The following is a 23,921-nucleotide window of genomic DNA, read 5'->3' as shown; positions in this document are numbered from 1 at the left end:
TTTTTCCCCCTTGGATCTGAACATCAAGTTTGGGGGTTTTTTGGATATCAATAAACTAACTCCATTTTTGGTGTGGATAAACATATGCTTGAATCAGCCCAACAATCTCATTAGGGCCCAGTTATAGTGTGTAAGTATAAAACTGTACCCTGCAAAATCCACCTGACAGTTTTAAAATATCTACTGAGAGCAACAAAATGAAAGACAAGGCAAATTTATGGTTGAATTTGTTCCTTTTAATTTTGAAATATTTAGGTCTCTGCAGAGAGTGCATACGATAAGGCCTAGGTTATGTCATTTAGAGCCACCTTAGAGGGAATTCTGGCAAAAATCCCTTCTTGAGCACCAAGCAGGGTAATGCAGATGTTACACCGTGTTCAGCTCTCCATCCTTGGCCAGCACTGGTAGCCATGGCCTCTCCATCTTCATGTCTCCTTTTAGAGCACCCAGGAGGAACAGTAAAAACATAAGCGAAATCCCCCACCCATATCAGCAAAAGTACAAGGATCATATACGAGTAATGAAAGTTATCGACCAATCCAATGCAAGCATCATTTCTAACGAAGGATATCCTTTCATATTCTATGCATAATAGATGGACTATGCATGCATGATCCTTGCCAGCATAGAAAGGTTAAAATTCACTGCATTAGGAACATCTATTTAGTTTCATCAGCAGTGTTTATATACCAAGCAGCATGCAATATTTAGAATTGTCATTCTTAATATAATACAAATGATTGTGCATATCAATCAAGCCACTCCAACAGTGAGTGTGAGCTTAGGGGAATAGTTCATCATTCTATATCTGGAAATGAGGCCATGTAGACCGCCCTTTTTAACATAAAAACAAATGAATGCTTACATTGGAATTTTTTGTTTTAAAACAATGTGATATGTATTTTGCCCTCAAACCCACTACATTTTTCCAAAGATAATAGCTAGAGGCTCAGATACCTCCTCTATTAGCTCCTTGAGTATAATGCATCCTAGAATACTCAAGGAGCTAATAGAGGAGGTATCTGAGCCTCTAGCTATTATCTTTGGAAAATCATGGGAGACGGGAGAGATTCCAGAAGACTGGAAAAGGGCAAATATAGTGCCCATCTATAGAAAGGGAAATAAAAACAACCCAGGAAACTACAGACCAGTTAGTTTAACTTCTGTGCCAGGGAAGATAATGGAGCAAGTAATTAAGGAAATCATCTGCAAACACTTGGAAGGTGGTAAGGTGATAGGGAACAGCCAGCATGGATTTGTGAAGAACAAATCATGTCAAACCAATCTGATAGCTTTCTTTGATAGGATAACGAGCCTTGTGGATAAGGGTGAAGCTGTGGATGTGGTATACCTAGACTTTAGTAAGGCATTGATACGGTCTCGCATGATATTCTTATCGATAAACTAGGCAAATACAATTTAGATGGGGCTACTATAAGGTGGGTGCATAACTGGCTGGATAACCGTACTCAGAGAGTTGTTATTAATGGTTCCCAATCCTGCTGGAAAGGCATAACGAGTGGGGTACCACAGGGGTCTGTTTTGGGACCAGCGCTGTTCAATATCTTCATCAACGACTTAGATATTGGCATAGAAAGTACGCTTATTAAGTTTGCGGATGATACCAAACTGGGAGGGATTGCAACTGCTTTGGAGGACAGGGTCATAATTCAAAATGATCTGGACAAATTGGAGAAATGGTCTGAGTTAAACAGGATGAAGTTTAACAAAGACAAATGCAAAGTGCTCCACTTGGAAAGGAAAAATCAGTTTCACACATACAGAATGGGAAGAGACTGTCTAGGAAGGAGTACGGCAGAAAGGGATCTAGGGGTTATAGTGGACCACAAGCTAAATATGAGTCAACAGTGTGATGCTGTTGCCAAAAAAAGCAAACATGATTCTGGGATGTATTAACAGGTGTGTTGTGAGCAAGACACGAGAAGTCATCCTTCCGCTCTACTCTGCGCTGGTTAGGCCTTAGCTGGAGTATTGTGTCCAGTTCTGGGCACCGCATTTCAAGAAAGATGTGGAGAAATTGGAGAGGGTCCAGAGAAGAGCAACAAGAATGATTAAAGGTCTTGAGAACATGACCTATGAAGGAAGGCTGAAAGAATTGGGTTTGTTTAGTTTGGAAAAGAGAAGACTGAGAGGGGACATGATAGCAGTTTTCAGGTATTTAAAAGGGTGTCATAAGGAGGAGGGAGAAAACTTGTTCACCTTAGCCTCTAAGGATAGAACCAGAAGCAATGGGTTTAAACTGCAGCAAGGGAGGTCTAGGTTGGACATTAGGAAAAAGTTCCTAACTGTCAGGGTGGTTAAACACTGGAATAAATTGCCTAGGGAGGTTGTGGAATCTCCATCTCTGGAGATATTTAAGAGTAGGTTAGATAAATGTCTATCAGGGATGGTCTAGACAGTATTTGGTCCTGCCATGCGGGCAGGGGACTGGACTCAATGACCTCTCGAGGTCCCTTCCAGTCCTAGAATCTATGAATCTATGAATCTATGAATTTCATATAAAATGATGAGCTATTATATACTGTGTGCATCACACACTAAAACTGAACTCATTATATGAAACAAATAATTTCTTTAATAGTCTCTCATAAAACCCTGAGTATTTATAGATATTGAACTCATAGGGAATTATAAGGGCATGAGAAATCATGTGGACTTCACTGATGGGACAAAGTGTGATTTATGTTATGTATAAACACAGAGGCTGAAACTGGAAGGGCAGATGATTCAGAAGAAAAGGATGTGTTAACTAATATCATTTTAAACATCTTGTGACACCACTCTAGAGAGAAGAAAAAAAAATTACAAGTGTTATTTCACTTAAGGGAAAACAAGGGCACTTTATTATCCTACATTTTCTATTCTTTGTGCTGCACAATCCAGTATGAATCATAATGAATCATCTAGCTAGTTATTTAAAGTTGTTAAATAAATAAAAATGCAGGTACCAGAAAGGGACTTGGGAGCCTGCATTCTGTTGATCACTGAATTATACAGCTGACTTTCATTACACATGCTGTATGTGGATTTTATTCAAAGACAGGCTACAATGGATAGATATTTATTCTAGACAGATGGATTGAGTGCAATAATGTTTCTCTTGTAACCAATTGCTCTTATAAAAAAAGTACTGATGAAGGCTTAAGTATTTAAAAGTTACATTTCTGCCCTCTGACAGTAATATATTTCCTCACGACCACTTGGAAGAGCATCACTGGTCACAAGCAAATCAACCAATTAGAAAAGACCTCTCGACATGGATGTTTGTGAGAAACAACTGATTTGTTCTGTGAATGGCCAGAGTCTGCAGGACCAGTTTGGGTACATTACTATCTTCATGTTTAGAAGATTTTGCACATTTAGAAAACCTTCTAAAAGCATCTTCTATACATTTTCTAAATATAAATCTTTTAAATGCTTTTATATAGTCATCAGTACACCTCAAAGAACTTTACATTATCCCCATTTCACAGATAGAAACTTGAGGCACAGAGGTGAAGTGATTTGCCCAATGTCACCTAGCAAGCCAGTGGCAGAGCTAGTAGTCCCAGTCCAGTGGTCTTTCCAGTAGATCACATGGTTGCTATGTGATTCCTTAGTGCCCCTCCTCCTTCCTGTATATTTTGTTACAATGGAATGGGGATAATGGTCATGCTTGAAATGTTTACAATGTGTGGTTGCTAACAGGGCTGGTGAGAGAAATCTCGTCCCTGCTCTATGTCCCAAAACCTTAACAATTTTATTACATGCCTGCTGTAGTAACAAAGTGTGAAAGAAGACCTGTGTCTGTCTCTCCTTCTCCACCCTGCAATATGTAGCCCCCCACCACTTCCAGTTTCCCTTTCCATTCTCATCCCATTAAGCCGTTATCTGGTACTACAGACACCATCAACACGTAAGAAGTTGTTCCTTGATGTCTCCTGCCCCATGCTCCTGAGTACACATACCACAGGCAGCAGTTTACTGGAGCGCCACATGCTACCTTGGTTATATAGCCCAAGCTCCACACTGAGCTGGGCCTCTCACTCCCACTACTCACCTCCATTTGCTGCTGTTTGACCCAGGCTTCTCCAGCCATGGCTCAGGTCTACTCAGTCCATCTCCTCCCAAAAACACTGGCCAGCTCTCTCCGCCATCCCCTCACACACAGGTGATAGGCATCTTAACTATTCATCATCTGGATTTCAGATGTTTAACTTTTTGTTACCTTCTTTCCCCCCATCCCAGATCCCAGCTTGCATGAAAGGACAGGGACAGGAGCTCAGAATCTCCAAGAGGAGCAGGGTTTCCCACATCCCACAACACACAGTGGGCTGGGAGAGGGACTGCAGAGAGGTAGGACAATGTCAGATCCCAGCACGGACATAAGGGAGAATTTAGGGCTGACTTATGCACTCCTAACTCCCCAATTTCCTCTGCGACCCCTCACATTCTCCAATCCCTCCCGTCCTCTCTCCATTCACTGCCTCTAATCCTTACCTCTTTTCCTGACCCCTCTTCCCTCCCTTACCACCCATCTGCATTTACCTCCCTCCCCTGTACTCCTAGCCCTACTCCCCTCTCCCTTCCCAGTGAGCATTCCCATGTGTTATTTTCCTTTCAAAAATAGTTTCAGCACTTTCTGAATATGCTGCTGTACTCAGATTACATTTCCCCCAAACAAAAATGCCCCTTTCATAGAAGCATTGGAACTATGCCTGCTTTTTTTACTTCAGATTTCTGCCCTGGGTTGAATTTCAACTCACGGGGTGGATTCATGCTTGGATTCAATGACCATAACATACCCTCAATCACCCAGGTCATGCAATATAGAGGTAGTTTTCCAGATAGCTATATCTTGGGAACCACTTGGTGAAATGGCCCCAAATTTGGATCACTAACAACCTTGTACCCCCATGATGCACATCACATTTTAAGGCAATATGATTAATTATGTGGATTTTACAGCAATTAGAATAGTCCCTCTTTAAACAGAAAGCTGGTTTTAACCTTAACTATACCAGAACTGTCATTCTGCTAAAATACCCTTACTAATTGCAGAATGTCAGCAGATTGTGTCTTTGGAAGGCTTAAGGGAAGGTGGTGGTGACTCATGGCAAGGACGGATGTTTCTCAGTATTACGACCATGCCTCGTGTGGCAAGTGCTTGCCATATTTTGCACATCTATGAGAACCAAGGGAGGTGACAGGGAAGGGGAGCTGGAGGTGTAAAGGCAGGCCCACTGACAAGGGTGGGCAAAGGTGGCAATTGCCTAGGGGCCTATAGGATTTAAAAGGGCCCGGGGAAAAGTTCCCTGTAAGCTGTGTGGCCGCAGAGAAGCCTATTTAGTGCCACGCAGGCGCTCAGGGTCCAGCCCCCAACCTGCTGTGGCAGCCCGGACCTGCCACAGCCAGGGCACCCCTTCCCCAGCCCCAACTCTGCTGCGGCCCGGACCTGCTGAGGCCGGGGCACCCGGACCCAGGTGCGGCCAGAGCGACCCAGCCCGGACCAGGCATGGCCAGCCCCAGCCCGGACCAGCTGGGGCCGGAGGGAGGGGTGCCTATTCTGCAGCCCCATCCCTGGAGCTGCCACGGAAGGGAGAGGGGCCTCTCTCCCCCAACCCAGGTGCTACTGTGGGGAGAGAAAGCTGGGAGGAGTCCTCTCTCCCCGCCGTAGCCCCAGAGCACCCTCCTGCACCCAAACCCCTCATCTCCGGCCCCACCTCAGAGCCCGCACCCCCAGCCGGAGCCTTCACACCCCTGCACCCCAACCTTCTTCCCCAGCCCTGAACCCCCTCCCATACGCCAAACCCCTCAGCCCCACCCCCACCACATGAATTTTGTGATGTGCACCAATACGGAGGTGCTGTGTCTGTCACACATCACCTCCATATTGATGCACATCATAAAATACATTCTGCACATGGGTGGGAAAAATGAGAGGGGACACGGTGGCAGTGGCCGGGAGCCCCGGGCCCTCTTTTAAATTGCCCGGGTGGGCCGCAGGGCTCCTAGGCATGCGCAGGGTGGTACCGGCAGCGGTGAAGGCAGCCGGGCGGGCATGTGGAAGCCCTGGGCATACCGGAAGAGCACAGCTGGTAGCTCACCGGGCACAAGCCAGCACAGGCGCAGCACCCCCCAAATGTCAGGCCCATTTCTAGGACTGTTCTGCCCTGGGGCCCGGAATTGCTGTCGGCAGGCCTGTGTCAAGACTTTCTGAAAATTATGGCAGCCAGAGAGGGTGCCTCCAAAAACTATCCGAGGAGTGAGAGGGACAGGCATACGTTGTGCTTGTACTTTGAAGTGAAGGAGTAGTTGTGGGAAATGTCTGAAATGTTATTAGGAATTAATACTAAGGGGGTATGTCATGTCATGAGCCATTCCTCAGTGAACATTTTCAGCTGAGCTGTTCCAAAATAAAGTTATTGAGTTCATAAATAACCCAGGTAACACATTTCTTCTTGTCTAACAAAAATTTAACCAAGAATGTAATGCAAACTTATGACCAATTAAACCTTGGCACTGCCAAACCAAGGAGGGCTCACAAACTCCTGTAGTTGATGCGCTGCAAAGAATTCTCATTCTCCATGTCTTGGGGGGGGTTAATGGTTGTGGGACAGACCTGCAGTTAGATGGATTGAAACAGTGGCCCCACTAGTATGCAGGACAGTGCGTGGTTGGGGTGCAGAGCTTGCCCTTTGTAACAAAAGGTGCTGCGTCACAACTGTTTGCCTCTAACACATGTCCCTTTCCAGGACCATGCACTCCAGTTCAATCCTTTGTGAATGCTCCAGGAAACCATCCCATCACACTTTTGCCTTTGCAGCCCTCTGTTGGGATGCGTTCACTAGTACCGGGAACATATCCTCTCCTCTCCCCACCTCAACTGGAGACATGTCTGCCTCTCTATGGGTGATAATTCCCCTGTATGTGTGGGCCATGATGCAGCAAGTGATAAAGGAAATCTCTACTTTCCCCATACAGGAATTGTCTTTTCCCTTCCCTCAGCCTGTGATCCAAACACAGAGACCAAGGTCATTCAGTTTCAAACACAGCGCTTTCAGGATCTAACTGATAAATCAACTCAAACAAATTATTCAACAGAACATTATCCTGTGAAAACAGAGGCAAGTTGGAGTGATCTGCTGCCAATGTGAACTAGAGTAATAAATAAACAACCAAGCTGGCCACTTGTCAAATGGTAAAAGTTACAGAGCCTAAATGGCTGTGAAGTTCAGAGTCCCCTTCCTGCTTGTACTGAACGTAGCATTAAATGGAAACAAACTCTTGCAGCTCAGTCATGGAGGTTGTTTATCTTTGACAGTAATTATGAGATTTTAATGCTAATTATTGATTAAACTGTTTTAGTAAGATCAGAAGAAATGTAAACAATTTATCCTATGTTAAACTAAAATTATGTTTCAGTCAACATCATAGAAAGACACTGTTTGAGTAATAAAATAAGCAGGTTTTGTTTACACTGAAACAGAGAATCTCAGGATCGAAATTTAGTTGAACCTTTTTTTATGTTAGCTGAGATTAGTCTTGCTTGAATAAAATTACCTTTAAGGCTGTTCTGAACTTCTAATGCAATGTCCAGGGCATTAAAGGGCAGAACCGGTTCACTGGCAATTTGCAAAGTCACCTCTCCCGTTAGCTGAAAGAAATCAAGAGAGATTAAATAATTTCTAACATGTTTAATACTCAGCATTTCATTTGGAATACCATATAATTTCATTATATTGGTCTGCCAGGGAAGCTGAATAAAACACACAGCTCCTTAAGGACAAACTGAAAACACACACACAAGACCTGCTATTAACAAAATAATTCTAGTACAAAAATGTATAGTGAGATTATAATTTATGACCACGTCTGCTCAGTGCTTTCATATGGCATAGGATACTATGGGAGAGTTGTTGTTTTTTTTAAATATCTTCTTGTTTTTCTAAAAGTAGGAAGCAAATTTAAAATGTTTCTTTTTTAAAATTATTTACAGCAGACAGGTGAACTGCTAAGACACTAAGGGCAGGATCCAAAACCCAATGAGGTCAAAGGGAATTTTTTCCACTGACTTTAGCTGTCTTTGGAGCAAGCTCTTTGCACTGAATCACATGAATACAAAGCACTGAGCTATCCCTCCCCAAAGAACTCACAGTGTCTAGGGAGTATGCGATGGCTTGACATGAATAACAGCTTAAAGAAGGTGTTCTGACCCCACATCTGTTGAAAAACCCCAATAACTTACAGATCAAACACCCCGACCCTGTGATATGGAGGTCTCAGTCCAGCTCCAGGTGGACAGTAGCCCATGTCACAAATTTCATTACTACAAATGGCACTTTTGTTGGCAATCTCAGAGGTGAGGCCAAGGACTGAACGGGCTTTGGAGGAGAACGCCTCTCATCTACAGGAGGTAGTCTCTCAGGCTCAAGACAATACCAGGGTAGTGTGTGGAAACTTGCTTTGCTGCTGTGCTGTACCTACCCTGTGATTAAACAGGATTTCAGTCTCCAGGGACTTCAAGCCCATCACCATTCAGGAGCACTATAAAAATACACTGACAAAAACCTGGGGAGGGGGGGAACACTTACTCATCTCCTTCATCACTTGGCATTGCAAAGAAAGCTGCAGGGCTATGCTCCAAGATGGAGGGAAGACTACAGGTAACGGGGGCAATGATGAGAAAAATGTGGATTGAATGGAATCATATTGTACAATACTTTAAAAGGCATCAGATGGCACTGATATAATAAAATATACCTTCCAAAAATCTACCAGAAGGCTAGAGGCTGAAAGTAGCATTCCAACTTTGCAATACAAAGAGGTTGGGAAAGGCAACAGTGCTAACTGAGAAAAAATATTGGAGGAATTGAAAAGAAAACATCATTCTCTGCCACACTCACCCCCAAGAACAGACGAAGATGAAGCAACATACCCCAAAAAAAAAAAAAGTCTTTATGGAAAGAGAAGATAAATGGAACCCCAGCAACATCTCTAAAAAAAGCACTAAAAGAAATATTGTATTTGACCTGCCCACTGACTGATTTCAGCACAGAGATAGAAGGAGCACATTGTACATCAGCCTGAAACTCACATCCAAGCAGAGACCTATTGTGAAGCTATTAAGATTTACACCTAAAGAAATAATACTGCAAAAGGCACAGAAAAAGACAACTACCATATATTGAGGAAGAACAACGGGAAAAATAGATGATATCCCAGGACTTCAGCAGGGAAACTGGAGAACAGAGGCTGAACTGTAAAGGGGGGGGGGGGAGAGAATGTCAGTGTTAAAGGATATGGAGTTCTAGCTGCTGCATTGATATTTTGACTCAAAATTAGGACACTTCTGTCCATAGCATACCAATGCTTGGAGGCCATTGAAAAAAAAATTGAATGCATATATTCAGATAGGAAAAGTTTTGAGTAAAAAGCATTGAGAAATGCTGCTTTTTGTGAAATATCATGGAGGTGCTATGGAAGAGAAGTATAACAAAAGAGGAAATTCCCAGAATTCTACAGAAATCAGGCTTCCATTACGGGTGCTGAGCACTTGAAAGTTCACCCCTAAACTCTGATCCCAAATGGCCAAAGCCTGCAAATCCTTCCTTGTGCTAATACCACATGTGAAATGGACTCAGTTGCCCTTTACCCTAATCACACATCAACATGTATAAGTTGTTAGGGAACAACATGTCTCTAGAACAACTATCCTACTAAATGAGAATGAACTGTGGGGAGGAGGGATAGCTGAGTGGTTTGAGCATTGGCCTGCTAAACCCAGGGTTGTAAATTCAATCCTTGAGGGGGCCATTTAGGGAACTGGGTAAAAATCTGTCTGGAGGGGTTGGACTCCTGAGGTCCCATCCAACACTGATATTCTATGATTTCAAAGATATATATGTAAGTCCTAAGTATTGGTTTACTGTCCAAAATATTTACACTTAAAATCATTATTGGCTCTTAATTTGATCAATACAAACCTTCACTAAATTTTGATTTATGATTACATACATTTCTCTCAGCCTCCACACATCTTTGGGCTATGAATGCTATGAGACTGGTGCAGGTTCTGTTCAATGCACAGTCTGATACAGAAACGTTTGAGCCTTGAAAAGCACTGGAAAATGCTTCTTTTGTGATATATCAGACGTGCTATGGAACAGAAGCATCCCAGGAAGCTGCTCCCCCTTTCACCTTCATCCCTAACAGCATCAGTTTTGATTATGCTAAATTCCTCCTCTTACATATGTTTCTCAAAAGCAATTTTGTTTTGCTTCTCAGCTACAAAAGATGAACACCCTATTGTGCTATCCATTAGATTAGGCAATACCAAGAAAAAAAAGTTATGACCGACTGAAGCAATTTGCAAATCTCATAGTAACAGTTTTACATATTGCTGTGGACACTTTTGTATGTTTGTTAATGAAGTAATTGTAGTGTTTATTAAATCACGTACATGGTAAGTTAACCTGAAGAAATCAATCACTGAGAGGAAAGCTCAGAGCATTGATTTGAGCCGAGTGAGTAATAATGCTGCAGAAACATACATCAAGCCCACGTAATGCAACAAGACAGAAAAGGCCACTGATTTCTTATTTATAGTCTTATTTTTGGATATTCTATCCCCAGAGAATACACATGCAAAATAAAGACGTGTTTCTCCCCCCTTCAAAACATGGTTCAGACTGACTACTAAATTATTAAATAGAAGGCTACATTAGGGAAAGGTACAGACAACATTCCTTTCACAAACTGATATACTAAAAAAAGAAAAATAATAATTGATTCCACCACCACACATTACCAGTTATAATTATTAATGACAGCTCCTCACACAACAATCATAATACACAATAACTGATGTAACATACATGCAATTATCCAGTCTGAAGAACAATATTATAGTTAGTATACCAACTGATTGTGAGCTGTTTATGTTCTGTGATTTAGTATGGAAAAAAAAAACACTGAATTATATTTCTATTTCACTAAAGCTTTGGGTATCTGTTGAGAAATTGTTTCCTTAAATAATCTGTAACCTTTATAGTACAAATCCAATTATTTTCAAGAGAAATGCTAGTATAAAAGATTCTGATAATAGCAGAGTGCTACTGGGTATGTTACAAAAGGACTGAAAGGGAGTAGCATACGATTATTTCTTTGAACTGCTGCTTCCATCAAAAATTTTTTGAATATTCAAAATATATTTGACCTTTGCTGTACATAATCATGTTTTTCATGCTGTTTCGCCGTCCAGCTAAAACATAATAAGAACTGCTGCTGGTGATCCATTGACAGGCAGACACGAGATCCTAAGCAAAGGAAAAAATCTCCTTACAAAGCTCGATGGATGAGTAACTAAGAAATTCCCAGGGATGAACTGAATACCTCATCTAGCAAACACCTATTACTAGGCACAGTTCTTCTTGGCATATGTACCCCCTGGACTTAAATAATGGGAAGCACCGGTTTAGAGACTAGACCTGTAATATTTGCAGCATCAGACACTAAATATCTAAGTTATGCTTACAAAGTATCCATGCACAATCACATAGCTGAAAGCACAAAATACCGTGAAAACAAACCCAATAGGCACAAGTTATGGGAAAAGGCTCTTTTGTCCCAGCCATATTTGCCTCAACTTCAAATTCAAAGTATAGAAAATAATAATGATGATTATTTTGGCCTGACAAATGTAGTTTGGTTTCTGAATTGAGGATACCTGGGAATGTTATAGTCAATAATAAAAACTGTTTTCTAAATTTAAGGTTTCTTTCCCTGGCTCTGCTCTCTTCCTTCTGGCTTCCCATGCACACACATCCACGCCCCTCCTGGAGTAGGGTTACCATACGTCCGGATTTTCCCGGACATGTCCGGCTTTTTGGGAGGGGGCGGAGTTGGGGCGGGGGCGGGGCTGGGGGCGTGGGCGGGGCCCCGGGAGTGTCCTCCATTAGGAGGGACAAAATATGGTAACCCTAGTTTACGGTGGGAAAAGCATAAAAGAAAATCCCCATGCAGTGGCCAATCACATTTTCTTATTTTCAGTGGGAGAATTTCAGGCCACTCACCACTAGCTCTCTCCAATGGGGCCAGGCCCTGAAGTTTGAGAAAGCCTCTCTCAAGAGGGGATTCAGTATCACATGACACTTTTTTAGGATAGCTGTATATTCGGATGTATTTTCCCTCCATCCAATCATCGACATCTTAGCACATCTGCTCATCAGGGAGCTATACCTGCTTGCAGTTTTACCCAAGTTTCATCCAGCTCACGGATCTAAATGCACTATAAAAATCAGCACTCAGGGACATCATGTGGATTTGTGACATTACTTGGAGGACTGCAAGGCTATAAACAATGAATGGATTACACTCATCTATATATGTAGTTTTTCACCTGTGACAGATGTAATATTGGTAATATTCCTCATTTAATTCTTCACCACTTTCTCCAAGTGTACTTTCTACTATTCTAAATTGGAAATATTCTGCACTTTAACTTCCACAATATCTGAGGAAATCCAAGCAAATGGAAATTGCTTTTAAAAAGAGGGGCAGGGTGACTGCAGTGAAGTGAACAGCATGTCACACTCTTATTATGGCCACTGAGGCAATCACAGCCCTTGTGGTAGACCACAACCCCCAAAATAGCATGTAATATGCCTTTATCTTACCTAATATGCAGGCCACTTGCCACAAAATGCTGCAGCAGTAACTGCAACTTGTTGACTGTTTCTACAAATGCAGTGACCATCCTAACACCTCTAAGTCCTTCCCCAGCACGTACAATCTAGAAAAAAATACAAACTTGCCATAGCCAAGAGTAGGTAATCCTGACCAACAAAATATATAATCAACCACCAAAATGATTACCTCATCTGAATATCTCAGATCCCAAGCCAACCCACCACCCAACTCCCAACACAAAACCTTGAGATGCAGCAACAAATTTGGAATCTAACAAACCAGTGGGGTTAGCAAATTCCAGGTTTGTGGACCACACACAATGTCCTACCACTCAGTTTTGTCCTTGATGAAAGGAAAAACATTTTAGCCCTACAAATTAAGGAGAGGGAAAATAGCTCTGTTAATCTTGAGAACGGTGCTGATTTTACGTCAACAAATTAGAGTATTACACAATTGTCAGTAATCCAGTATTTATTTAGGGCCTGACCCAAAGCCTATTGCAATGTAGGCGGGGGGAGGCCCTCAATTGACTATAATGGACATTGGCTAAGACTTTACTGATTATTCTTGTTTTATTTGAGCAAATCAATTATTTTTGGAAATTTGTATTCTAAATGTGAGATGTTTTATACATTTCGATTTATTTTTCTTTTTACTATCCCAAAAAATATTTTTCTTGTTACTTGATTTCTGTTTTGTCTACAAAGCAAAGATATTTACAAATTCCTAATATCAATCTTACAAAATTTCTGTATGTTTTGTCATAGGTTATGAATTAAACGTGAGTTATTCTGACATATATTAAATATGTAATCGCATCAGTCATATTTAGGAAATAGTGATCATGGAAGTCACATATACGGTAGGAGGAATAGAAGCATTTGTTTTTCACTCACATGTATGCTATCTGAGCTATTGTTTACTTGCACTTTCAGAAAACGGTTTTGTATTCATGACATAATACTAAGCTCAGTAAGGTGCCGGGGTTTCTTGTACAAAGTCAGTTGCAGGACTGGGGCATGCATTGGTATATGCAATGTCTGGTAGAGAAACAGCTTGGAAACCTGACCTGGACAGGACAGAAAAATGAGGGGCCACAATAGACAGCCCCCACCTCCACATGCAAACTATGGTGAACGCAGTGATCATATTTAGCAGACACTGTGATATGAAAACCCTGCCCACAGTGAAATATACACATAAGAACGGCCATACTGGGTCAGACCAAAGGTCCATCTAGTCCAGTATTCTGTCTTCCGACAGTGACCAATGCGAACAGAACAGGTAATCGTCAAGTGATCCATCCCGTCACCCATTCCTTTCATTTGGTGGCCCCTAGTTCTTGTGTTATGAGAAGGAGTAAATAACACTTCCTTATTCACTTTCTCCACACCTGTCATGATTTTATAGACCGCTATCATAACCCCCCTTAGTCGTCTCATTTCCAAGCTGAAAAGTCCCAGTCTTATTAATCTTTCTTCATACGGCAGCCATTCCATACCCCTAATCATTTTTGTTGCCCTTTTCTGAACCTTTTCCAATTCCAATATATCTTTTTTGAGATGGGGCGTCCACATCTGCATGCGGTATTCAAGAAGTGGGCATACCATGGATTTATATAGAGGCAATATGATATTTTCTGTCTTATTATCTATCCCGTCCTTAATGATTCCCAACATTCTGTTCACTTTTTTGACTGCCACTGCACATTGAGTGGATGTTTTCAGAGAACTATCCACAATGACGCCAAGGTCTTTTTCTTGGGTGGTAACAGCTAATTTAGAACCCATCATTTTAAATGTATAGTTGGGATTATGTTTTCCAATGTTCATTACTTAGCATTTATCAACATTGAATTTCATCAGCCATTTTGTAAAAAGCAACAGAGGGTCCAGATTCAGATTCAGACTAACACGGCTACCCCTCTGATACTATCAGCCATTTTGTTGCCCAGTCTCCCAGTTCTGAGAGATTCTTTTGTAGCTCTTCGCAGTCTGCATGGGACTTAACTATCTTGAGTAGTTTTGTATCATCTGCAAATTTTGCCACCTCACTGTTTACCCCTTTCTCCAGATCATTTATGAATATGCTGAATAGGACTGGTCCCAGTACAGACCCCTGGGAGACACCACTATTTACCTCTCTCTATTCTGAAAACTGACCATGTATTCCTACCCTTTGTTTCCTATCTTTTAACCCAGGGATCAGCAACCTTTGGCCCGTGGCCTGCCAGGCCCGCGCCACTTTCCACAGCCCCCATTGGCCAAACCTGCAGATGCGGCAGGTAAACAAACCGGCCCAGCCCACCAGGGTAAACACCCTGGTGGGCCACGTGCCAAAGGTTGCTGATCCCTGTTTTAACCAGTTACCAATCCATGAGAGAAAGTTCCCTCTTATGCCATGACTGTTCACTTTGCTTAAGAGCCTTTCAAATATAGATAGATGTGCCAAAATACACATCAGGATACGATCTGCATGGTATTGCTGTTTTAGCACAGAGCTATCCCACATCTTAGGAGTTATTCCTTTTTGTCAGAACTGTGCCCGAAGACTAGCTACATGCTATGCAAATCTCAGCGGGTGCAAGTGTTGAGCCTGTATTTGTAATACCTTTGGACATTTTTAGCTCCACCAAGTGTAGAATGCCGAACAGACATCTCAGAACTGTTTATGTGCCAAGTTACAAACAAAATAACTTAAAAAGGCAGGTAAACTGCTATATTTATCCTTTTGTGAACACTGCTCTTCAACACTGGATTCACTCCAATTCTATCTGCTACAGCGAATTAGAAACAGGTACTTGAAGTTTGAATTGAGTACCAGCTCCTCCTTTACATGTCAGTGTATTACTATACTGGACTTCCTATCCTCTCCTGTACATGATCATTTTGTTCTGGGTTAGCCATTACATTGTATTGGGCTGTGCATTAAGAAAATGACCTTCTGATCTGCATGTATTGGAGAAAATCAGTACATGCGCAGAAGCTGGTTTTACTAGATACATGGCAATACACTTTAGAGGAAGTGATTTACAATAGCTGTGGTACATGCGACTGGGTCTGTGGTTGGGATTTAAGAGACCTGGGTTGTATTCCCAATTAGGATTCAGATTTTCCCAGGATCATTCCTTTTTTGAGGTAAGTGTCCTGGGAAATTGATAAGTCTTCTTAGGACTTTAAAAGTCTTGGTTTTTCTCAGCTGAGTCCCGCTCCTAGCAGCAGCCTGAGAGGTGACTTATCTTCCTCCTCTCTCCCAGCTGCTCCAAGGCTCCCCAGCAGCAGTTAAGAACTGTTAAGAAGCTGCAGCTTCCCACCTGACCAACAAGCTGCTGAGAGCAGTGAAAAGAGCTTAAGGCAGCAGCCCCACAGCACCCTGCTTCGCATCATGGTGGCAGCTGTTCCTGCTCAGCATGGCCCTGTTCGCACTCCCCGGAGCCATCTCCTATTCCCCTCCCTTCTGTGCTCCTCTTCCCTTGCTAAGGGATGTCCCTTTTTTGTTTGTTTGTTTTTTTGAGCCTCGGGGGTGGCAACCCTACATCGATTCATTGAGTGACCTTGGATGCAATGCTTGATTTGTGACAGAAGAGGTGAGGGGACCCAAGCAATAATGATGGCCTCCTCCGCACAGAGTAACCTGGTACTCACCATATGTAGGAGGTCATGCCTTGCACGCCACTGACAGAAGAGGTACCAGGGCTCTGCCCCCAGAATGATAAGAGCCCCACCACAAATTAAGATCTGCTTGGATGATGAATTTAAACTCTGGGGCTCAGTTTTCTGGCCTCTAAAATAGGCAGCATCTGATTGGTCATGTTTTTTCTCTTGCATCTATACCCATGGGTGGTCAGTTGAGAGTGGGCACAGAAAGATAACATGTTGGCTGAGTTACTTGGAATATGGGGGAGGAGGGGAGTGATTCAGGTAATTTAGTTTTAAAAAGTTAATCACAAGACAGATTTGAAATGATGCTTCTATGTTGCGTGGCCATTATTTTCTGTCTTGCTTAATTCTCCTATTAGCTCTTCATGGCAGGGACATCTTCCCTCTTCCCAGGTATATGTACAGTGATTAGCACAATGGAGATCTCACTTGGGGTCTTTGGGAACCACCACAACACAAGTACAATAGTAGGAGTGTCCTGACCTTAATAAATCATAATATTCTGCATATATTTATTGACTTTCATAAGAGAATCTTAGCGTTTGACAACCTCAAATATTCAAAAATCATGAATGACTCCAAAAGTCATGAATTTTTTTTTAAGAATAATAAATGTGGGGGGGGGGGTTTATTTGCCTTTTGGTTTTTCAAAGTACACTTGCTTCACATTTTCAAGTTTTTGTCTGCATGAAGGATGGTGAGTTTTTTTTTTTTTTTTTTTTTTTTTTTTTTTTTAAATAAAAGCAGAGATTCTCATGCAATAGCATGATTCCTGCAGCCAGGACTGTAAGAAAAACATGAAAAATCATGAGATTCATGATAAAAATCAAAAGAGTTGACAACACTGGAATCTGAATGTGCTCTATAAGCACTGCTTATACAATCAAGCATCACTAAACCTCTTATTGCACCCATTTATAGATGGGGGAAACTATAGCACAAAAGAAGTGAAGTGACTTTCCTCAAGATCATACAAGAAAAGACAAGGCTGAGGCAGGAACAAGACCCAATTTCTCTGACCTCCCAGACTTCTGCTTTACTCACAAGAAGTTCTGGGTGTGTGTGTGTTTTGGAGGGGAGAGGGGATAAACTGGAGGAACATCTCCTTAAAAAGTACAACTGGTAAAAATAATCAATTAAGCTTTGCCTACCTAGTCATGTGGAAATGTGGTCTAGATGAAATTACTATGAGGGGGTTGAAAGAACACATTCAAAGTGTAGTTATCAATGGTTTGCTGTCAAACTGGGAGGGTGAATCTAATGGTGTCCCGCAGGGGTCAGTTCTAGATCCTGTACTATTGGATATTTTTATTAAAGACTTGGATAATAAAGTGGAGAGTATGCTTATAAAATTTGCAGATGACACCAAGCTGGGACAGGTTGCAAGTACTGTGGAGGACAGGGTGAGAAATCAGAACAACCTCAACAAATAGGAGAATTGGTCTGAATTCAACAAGATGAAATTCAATAAAGACAAGTGCAAAGTACTTCATTTAGAAAAGAAAAGAAAATCAAATGCACACCTACAAATGGGGAACAACAAGCTAGGTGGTAGTACTGCTGAAAAGGGTGTGAGTGTTAGAGCGGATCACAAATTGAATAGGGGTCAATGATGTGATGCAGCTGCAAAAAAAGGCCAATATCATTCTGGGGTGCATCAACAGTAGTGTCATGTAATACACAATAACTGTCCTGCTCTTCTTGGCACTGATGAGGCCGCGGGTGAAGTACTGTGTTCAATTCTAAGTGCCACACTTTAGGAAAGATGTGGACAAATTTTCTGGAAAGAGTCCAGAGGAGAGCAACAAAAATGATAAAAGGTTTAGAAAACCTGACCTATGAGAAAAGGTTAAAACAATTATACACGTTTAGTCTTGAGAAAAAACAGAGGCAGGGCCTGGTAACAGATTTCAAATATATGTTAAGGATTGTTATAAAGAGGATGGTGATCAATTGTTCTCCATGTACACTGAAGTAGGATAAGATAAGTAATAGGCTTAATCTGCAGCAACAGAGATTTAGGTTAGATAGTGGGGAAAACTTTCTAACTAAGGGTAGTTAAACTCTAGAATAGCCTTCCAAGGATTATGGAATCCCTATGACTGGATGTTTTTAAGAACAGGTTCGACAAAAACCCGTCAGGGATGGTCTAGATTTACTTGGACCTGCCACACTGCAGCAGGCTGGACTTGACTTCTCGAGGTCCTTTCTAGTCTTGCGTTTCTATGTTAACAAGCTGTGGCTGTAACTAAGTGTAGTTTTGGTGGACAGATTAAGAAACAGGAGATTTATATATATATATATATTTTGTTTAAACTTTTATTTATTTATTTTTAAAACAAAGGCTGTTAAATTACCCTTGAAACATTTTTATCAGCACTTATGGAGCGACATATGTATTATTTGTTCTTACAGTTTAAAGCTGCCTTAGGACTAGGTCATGTACTGAAAATCAGGGACAGATATATTTGTATATTTTTAACACTCAGTTCAACACAATCTGGCAGCTTGCATTTCAGGTCAGCAGGGGGCTCTCCGAGAGAAGCGTACAGTGACTCTAAGGCTACAATAGATGAACCAGAGAATAACCATTCACAACAGATAGCTGTTTCTGAACAAGGGAAAGTATTCATCATACTATGCCGTGTTATAAATATTAAATGCATTACTCCAAAAGGAAAACATTTCACCTAATATCAATTTATTCTCAGTTCAGGAAATATTGATCAGGAAGTAAACGAGTTAATGACAAAAAATTCTCTGTGTCTCTCTATATACACACACACACACACACACACACACACACACACACACACACACACACAACTACATTAAAAAAACACTAAGGCTGCAAAGTCAAGCACTCAGAAGTTAGGAAATGCTAGAATCAAGATTGCCTGTGCAATCTTAAGACACCCCGTGGTGTGTATGCATTATGATACAGTCTTTAATTACATACTCACATATTATTTTTCCTATAGTATCCCTGCCTCATTCAATGCTTGTGACAGACAGTGCTCACTTAATAAGCAACTATACATTTTATTTTCTCCTTCTTGTTCAGTGTGTGGTCTCATGCCTTATTTACAACATTTTATTCAAACCCTGCCTGAAGACAGCACTGTTTGTTTCCTCATGGACTTTTCTATGGCATTTTTCACTATAGTGTGAGACAAGGGGGTATTATTATTCCCCATTTACCAGTGGGTAATTGAGGCACAGAGACTAAGGCAAACATCCACTGATTTTGGGAGCCCAATTTGATGCTTGGCACCTAACTTTACAGAGTAATTTAGCATTATACAACTATTTCTATGTTCAAAGCACAGCTCCATTGATATCAGTTGCAGCTGCGAGTGCTCAGCACTTCTGCAAATCAGACCCAAGTTCTCAAGTCAGGCATCTAGAAAATAAGCAACTTTAATAATGTTCTTTAACACAGTTGTGTGTATTTTATATATTATATACAATTTAAATGTTCTCAATTTCTAATGGCAGACCATAGCCCAGCCTATAAGACTACACAGGACAGGCATAAGGGTAAGACAGATCCTGCTTATCTTGCTCCAGGGGGAATTCTGTGCCACTATTCACAGGCAGAATTCATATCCCCCACAGATTCTCTCTCCCGCCTCCCCACAGAAAATAGATTCTATCAAAATAGATTCTGCTGGGGAGGTGCTGCAATTACACATTTTGCCCACCAGGGGCTGCTGTGGCACCAGAAGACAGGCCAGTCATTTCAGGGCCAGGGCAGCCAGCAGCAGAGAGGGAGGAGGCAGTGGCTGCCTTCCTCACAGCACCCTGCCCGCGGGACCAGGTGAGGAGACACAGGATATGAGGGGGATGGACCGAGCGGGGCACATGTGGCTCTGGGGGGGGGTGTCACAGAGTGGGGTTCAGAAGAGCTAATGGGGGGACAGCATTGAGCCAGGGGCTGAATGGGAGAGGGGGTGCAGGGACACATGGGGACAGGAGAGGCTAGGGGTCAGCCACGGTCTGTATGGGGGAGGCTCCCCAACTCCCTAACAATCCTCCCCACCCCAAAAAAACAACAACCCTGTTCTATACTTCTCCCACCCACACCCAACAACCCTCCAGGTTCACTCCCAGGCTCCTTCCCAGTAATTAGTTCCCTCTCCCTCAGCTCCTCTGTAACCCCCCCTGACTCCTCCAAACCTTTGCATGGCTTCTGAGGGATGCAGGAATTACTTTTCTGTATTGTAGTTTAAATTAATTATTACTCAAAGTTCTGTATTAATATGCCTAATAAGGAATCTATTTGTCAAAAAAATATTTCCTGAATCTTTTTTTTTTGTCTATATTAGTACAGACATACTTGCTAACAGGTATTTTGAAATAAATTACCAAAATAATTGAAACAGGCAAGACTGTGTTATTTTGACAAATAAAATATGCAGCATTTTTCAGAATTTTATAATATTGTGCACAGAATTTTCAGTTTTTTGGTGCACAATTCCCCCAGAAGTATTATCTCCATTCACCTATATGGCCTACCTGCATTACCACTGCAGGTCCTGCTGAGGGGGTGTGTTCCTGCATTTGTAGGTGGCTGGGGATGCGGGTAGAAATGGGCAGAGCCTTAGGTCCTTCCCCCAGCACACTGGCCAGCATAGCTAAATTGCCACAGGAATTAGTAATCTGCTAATGGTCATGGCTTTCTGAGGCACAGTTCCTTCCATGAGCTGCTCCTGGATAACCCATTACACAAAGGTGGATGCAAAGGGACAATCTAGACTTAAGTATTTTATTCTTGTTTTGTACCGGTGGATGAAGGGAGAGCAGAAACAGCATGGAGAGTCTTTGAGGCATGCATGTAACTCGCATTACTACCAATAAGGGTTCATGTTTATATATATTTATATCTGTTAAAACTCTAATCTTTAGGTGTGCCCAAAATGTAAAAATAAACCAACAGATAGAAGGGACCCCTCCTCTAAAACCTCCTGCTATTACAATCATTCCCAGTTAGGTTTTTTCTGAGGAATGTGGGCTAAGTCAAGTGTTACAAACATGCATTGAGGAAGGGGTACGGTAAAATACACTTGATTTTATGCCATCATTCTGTATCTATACCTCATGCCAATAAAATCTTTAGCATTATAAACTATGGGTTTTTCTACTACATCTGAGGGAAAAGCTTTTTTTTTTTTTTTAAGCATTTTAAGAGTTTGTATGTGTATTAATTTTATGTATCCCTTCAACTGTAAAGCCAGGTTGCCTTGGTTACCATGTGCAGGCCTGAATGAAACAAATATAGAAGATTGTTTTTAAATCCCAACAATTTTGCATAATAACTCCCCCATAAATCAGGATGTCACAAGTGTAGGACATAATGACCTTGTAAATTTCTGAATTTCTTTGACCCACCTTTGGAACAGGGAAAAGAAGGGGGAGAAATTATGTTGGATCCTTTTTAAAATAAACAATATTGACAGAAGCTGGTTAGTAGAAGTCTCAGGGAAGGTAGATTAACTGCATGGGGATGCATGAGAGATGGGCAATGGTGCACAATATGTTTGCATATATCAGAAGATATAGTTCCCATTAATTGTTTTAAGCATAATTTGATGACAATCATACATTTACATAGCACCTTCCATCTTGAAGGATCATATAACGGGTGACTGTCAAAACTGATATATGACTTACAGACCAGTTTCTCTTCATCCACCACTGAAACAAAGTCACATTTGGGGTAAACAGCAACTGTTTATCAGTGCACAGCCACACAACAGCACAGTTTAGGCTAGGAAGTGAAGAATACCTTTTCCAATTTAAACTGTTAGGTAGGAAGAGTACAATTACCAAGACGGAATTTCCCTAGGACAATGGAGTTACCTCCTATTACGTAGGGAGGGATAGCTCAATGAGTTCAGTCCTTGAGGGGGCCATTTAGGAATCTGGGGCAAAAATCTGTCTGGGGATTGGTCCTGCTTTGGGCAGGGGGTTGGACTAGATGACCTCCTGAGGTCCCTTCCAACCCTGATATTCTATGATTCTATGTACTGTTATAAAAAACACCACAGGATGTTAAAGATGGCATGTGGTCAGAAGCTGAGATATCCAAAAATAACACCACCAGAAGCACTGTGCCCTCCAATATTATTTGTGGCCTTGGTAAGTGAGTGCCGCCAACAAAGCAGTCAACATCACTTCCTGAAGCACCTAAGTGTTTATTAGGGGGCTCCTATCTGAGTCCTGATTCAGATCAATCGTACATAGTTATAAGAACTGACAAGGTCACAGCACAAAGTGGCATGACTTCAGAAAGCTGAATTACACCAATGATCATTTTCTTAGTGGATGTATCCCATTCTACACAGGCAACAGGAATCAAGCAATCATGATTCGCACCCAAAAGGAGTGGTGGTAAAAATATAGCTTTAATTGCATATGCTGTCATAGGGATGTTCAGAAGTCCTGCAGAAGCAGCAGCTCCAGCTTGACAAAAATCATTTGCACAGCAAATACTACTTTGCTTTAAGGCCCTGATTAGTCAAGGAACTGCTCACATGCTTAAAGTTACACACCTAAACTAAGTATCTTGTTGAACTGGGGCCTACGCAGGATCTTCCATCCAAGGACAACAAAGTGCTTGCCAAAGTGCCATTTCATCAGTAAAGACAATTCTTATGCTGAATCTGTAAGAGTCAATCAATCAGACTAAAACTAGGGAGGAAGGATAGCTCAGTGGTTTGAGCATTGGCCTGCTAAACCCAGGGTTGTGAGTTCAATCCCTGAGGGAGCCATTAGGGAGCTGGGGCAAAAATCTGTCTGGGGATTGGTCCTGCTTTGAGCAGGGGGTTGGACTAGATGACCTCCTGAAGTGCCTTCCAACCCTGATATTCTATGATTCTGGCATTGTAAAAGCTAGATGATAGTCACCAGAGGGTAGCAATAACAGAGAATTCTGTAATGGGAAGCTTGAACCATAGCTTACGGTATAGGGCCTGATAACATCCTTCTAATCACTTGCCATTTACAGAAATGTATTTGATTTAATTGAACTTATAAAAAAGAGCATCTCTAATCATACCTCATCAGCACACACTTATTATTCAAAAAGAAGCCATATGTATTACCAAGCACTCTTAATTAAAATAATGCATATAATCTGCTTCGGTATCTCATAGTCTTTTTCCTTCTGATTATTCTATCGTAATTCTTTTCCTTCCATCAATTTTTAAAAAGAATTTGTTCTTTTTTCCCTTTCTGTACACTGCTTCCATTTATAGACTCTTCAGTGTTGATGATCATAATGTCAGCAACAGGAAATGCCTTTGCTACTATGGCAATGAGATGCATAACCCTTCAAGACTCAGTGCGTAATTATGACCTTCAAAATATGCAGCTACACAGGGCCTGACTCAGCGTGAAGGTTAGCAAGGAGGGGGCTGACGAGGAGATGCTGTCCCTGCTTTCTGCAGCTCAGAGCCTTCCCGAACAGGCAGCCTGTGTCCTGCCTGGCTGTGATCCTCACTGACCTTTGACTTCTGATGAACATCCAGAGTCCCAGGAGAGCCTGGGAGCCAGGAGGAAGTCAGTCCT

At 41.8% G+C, this 23,921-nt stretch overlaps 1 protein-coding gene across 6 annotated transcripts in view; it reads right to left on the bottom strand.

Annotated features, from left to right (window-relative positions):
• Positions 1 to 23,921, bottom strand: part of NAALADL2 (N-acetylated alpha-linked acidic dipeptidase like 2) — an 899,698-nt gene that overhangs the window by 53,051 nt on the left and 822,726 nt on the right. For all 6 annotated transcript variants that reach the window (XM_054039851.1, XM_054039853.1, XM_054039852.1 and 3 more), the window contains one exon: positions 7,564 to 7,657. In XM_054039851.1, coding sequence (XP_053895826.1) covers positions 7,564 to 7,657 — 94 coding nt within the window. The remainder of the gene's footprint in view (positions 1 to 7,563; positions 7,658 to 23,921) is intronic.

This window comes from Malaclemys terrapin, chromosome 9, assembly GCF_027887155.1.
Source record: "Malaclemys terrapin pileata isolate rMalTer1 chromosome 9, rMalTer1.hap1, whole genome shotgun sequence".
In the NCBI taxonomy this organism is placed as follows: domain Eukaryota; kingdom Metazoa; phylum Chordata; order Testudines; family Emydidae; genus Malaclemys; species Malaclemys terrapin.
This window is presented reverse-complemented; position numbering and strand designations above follow the sequence as displayed.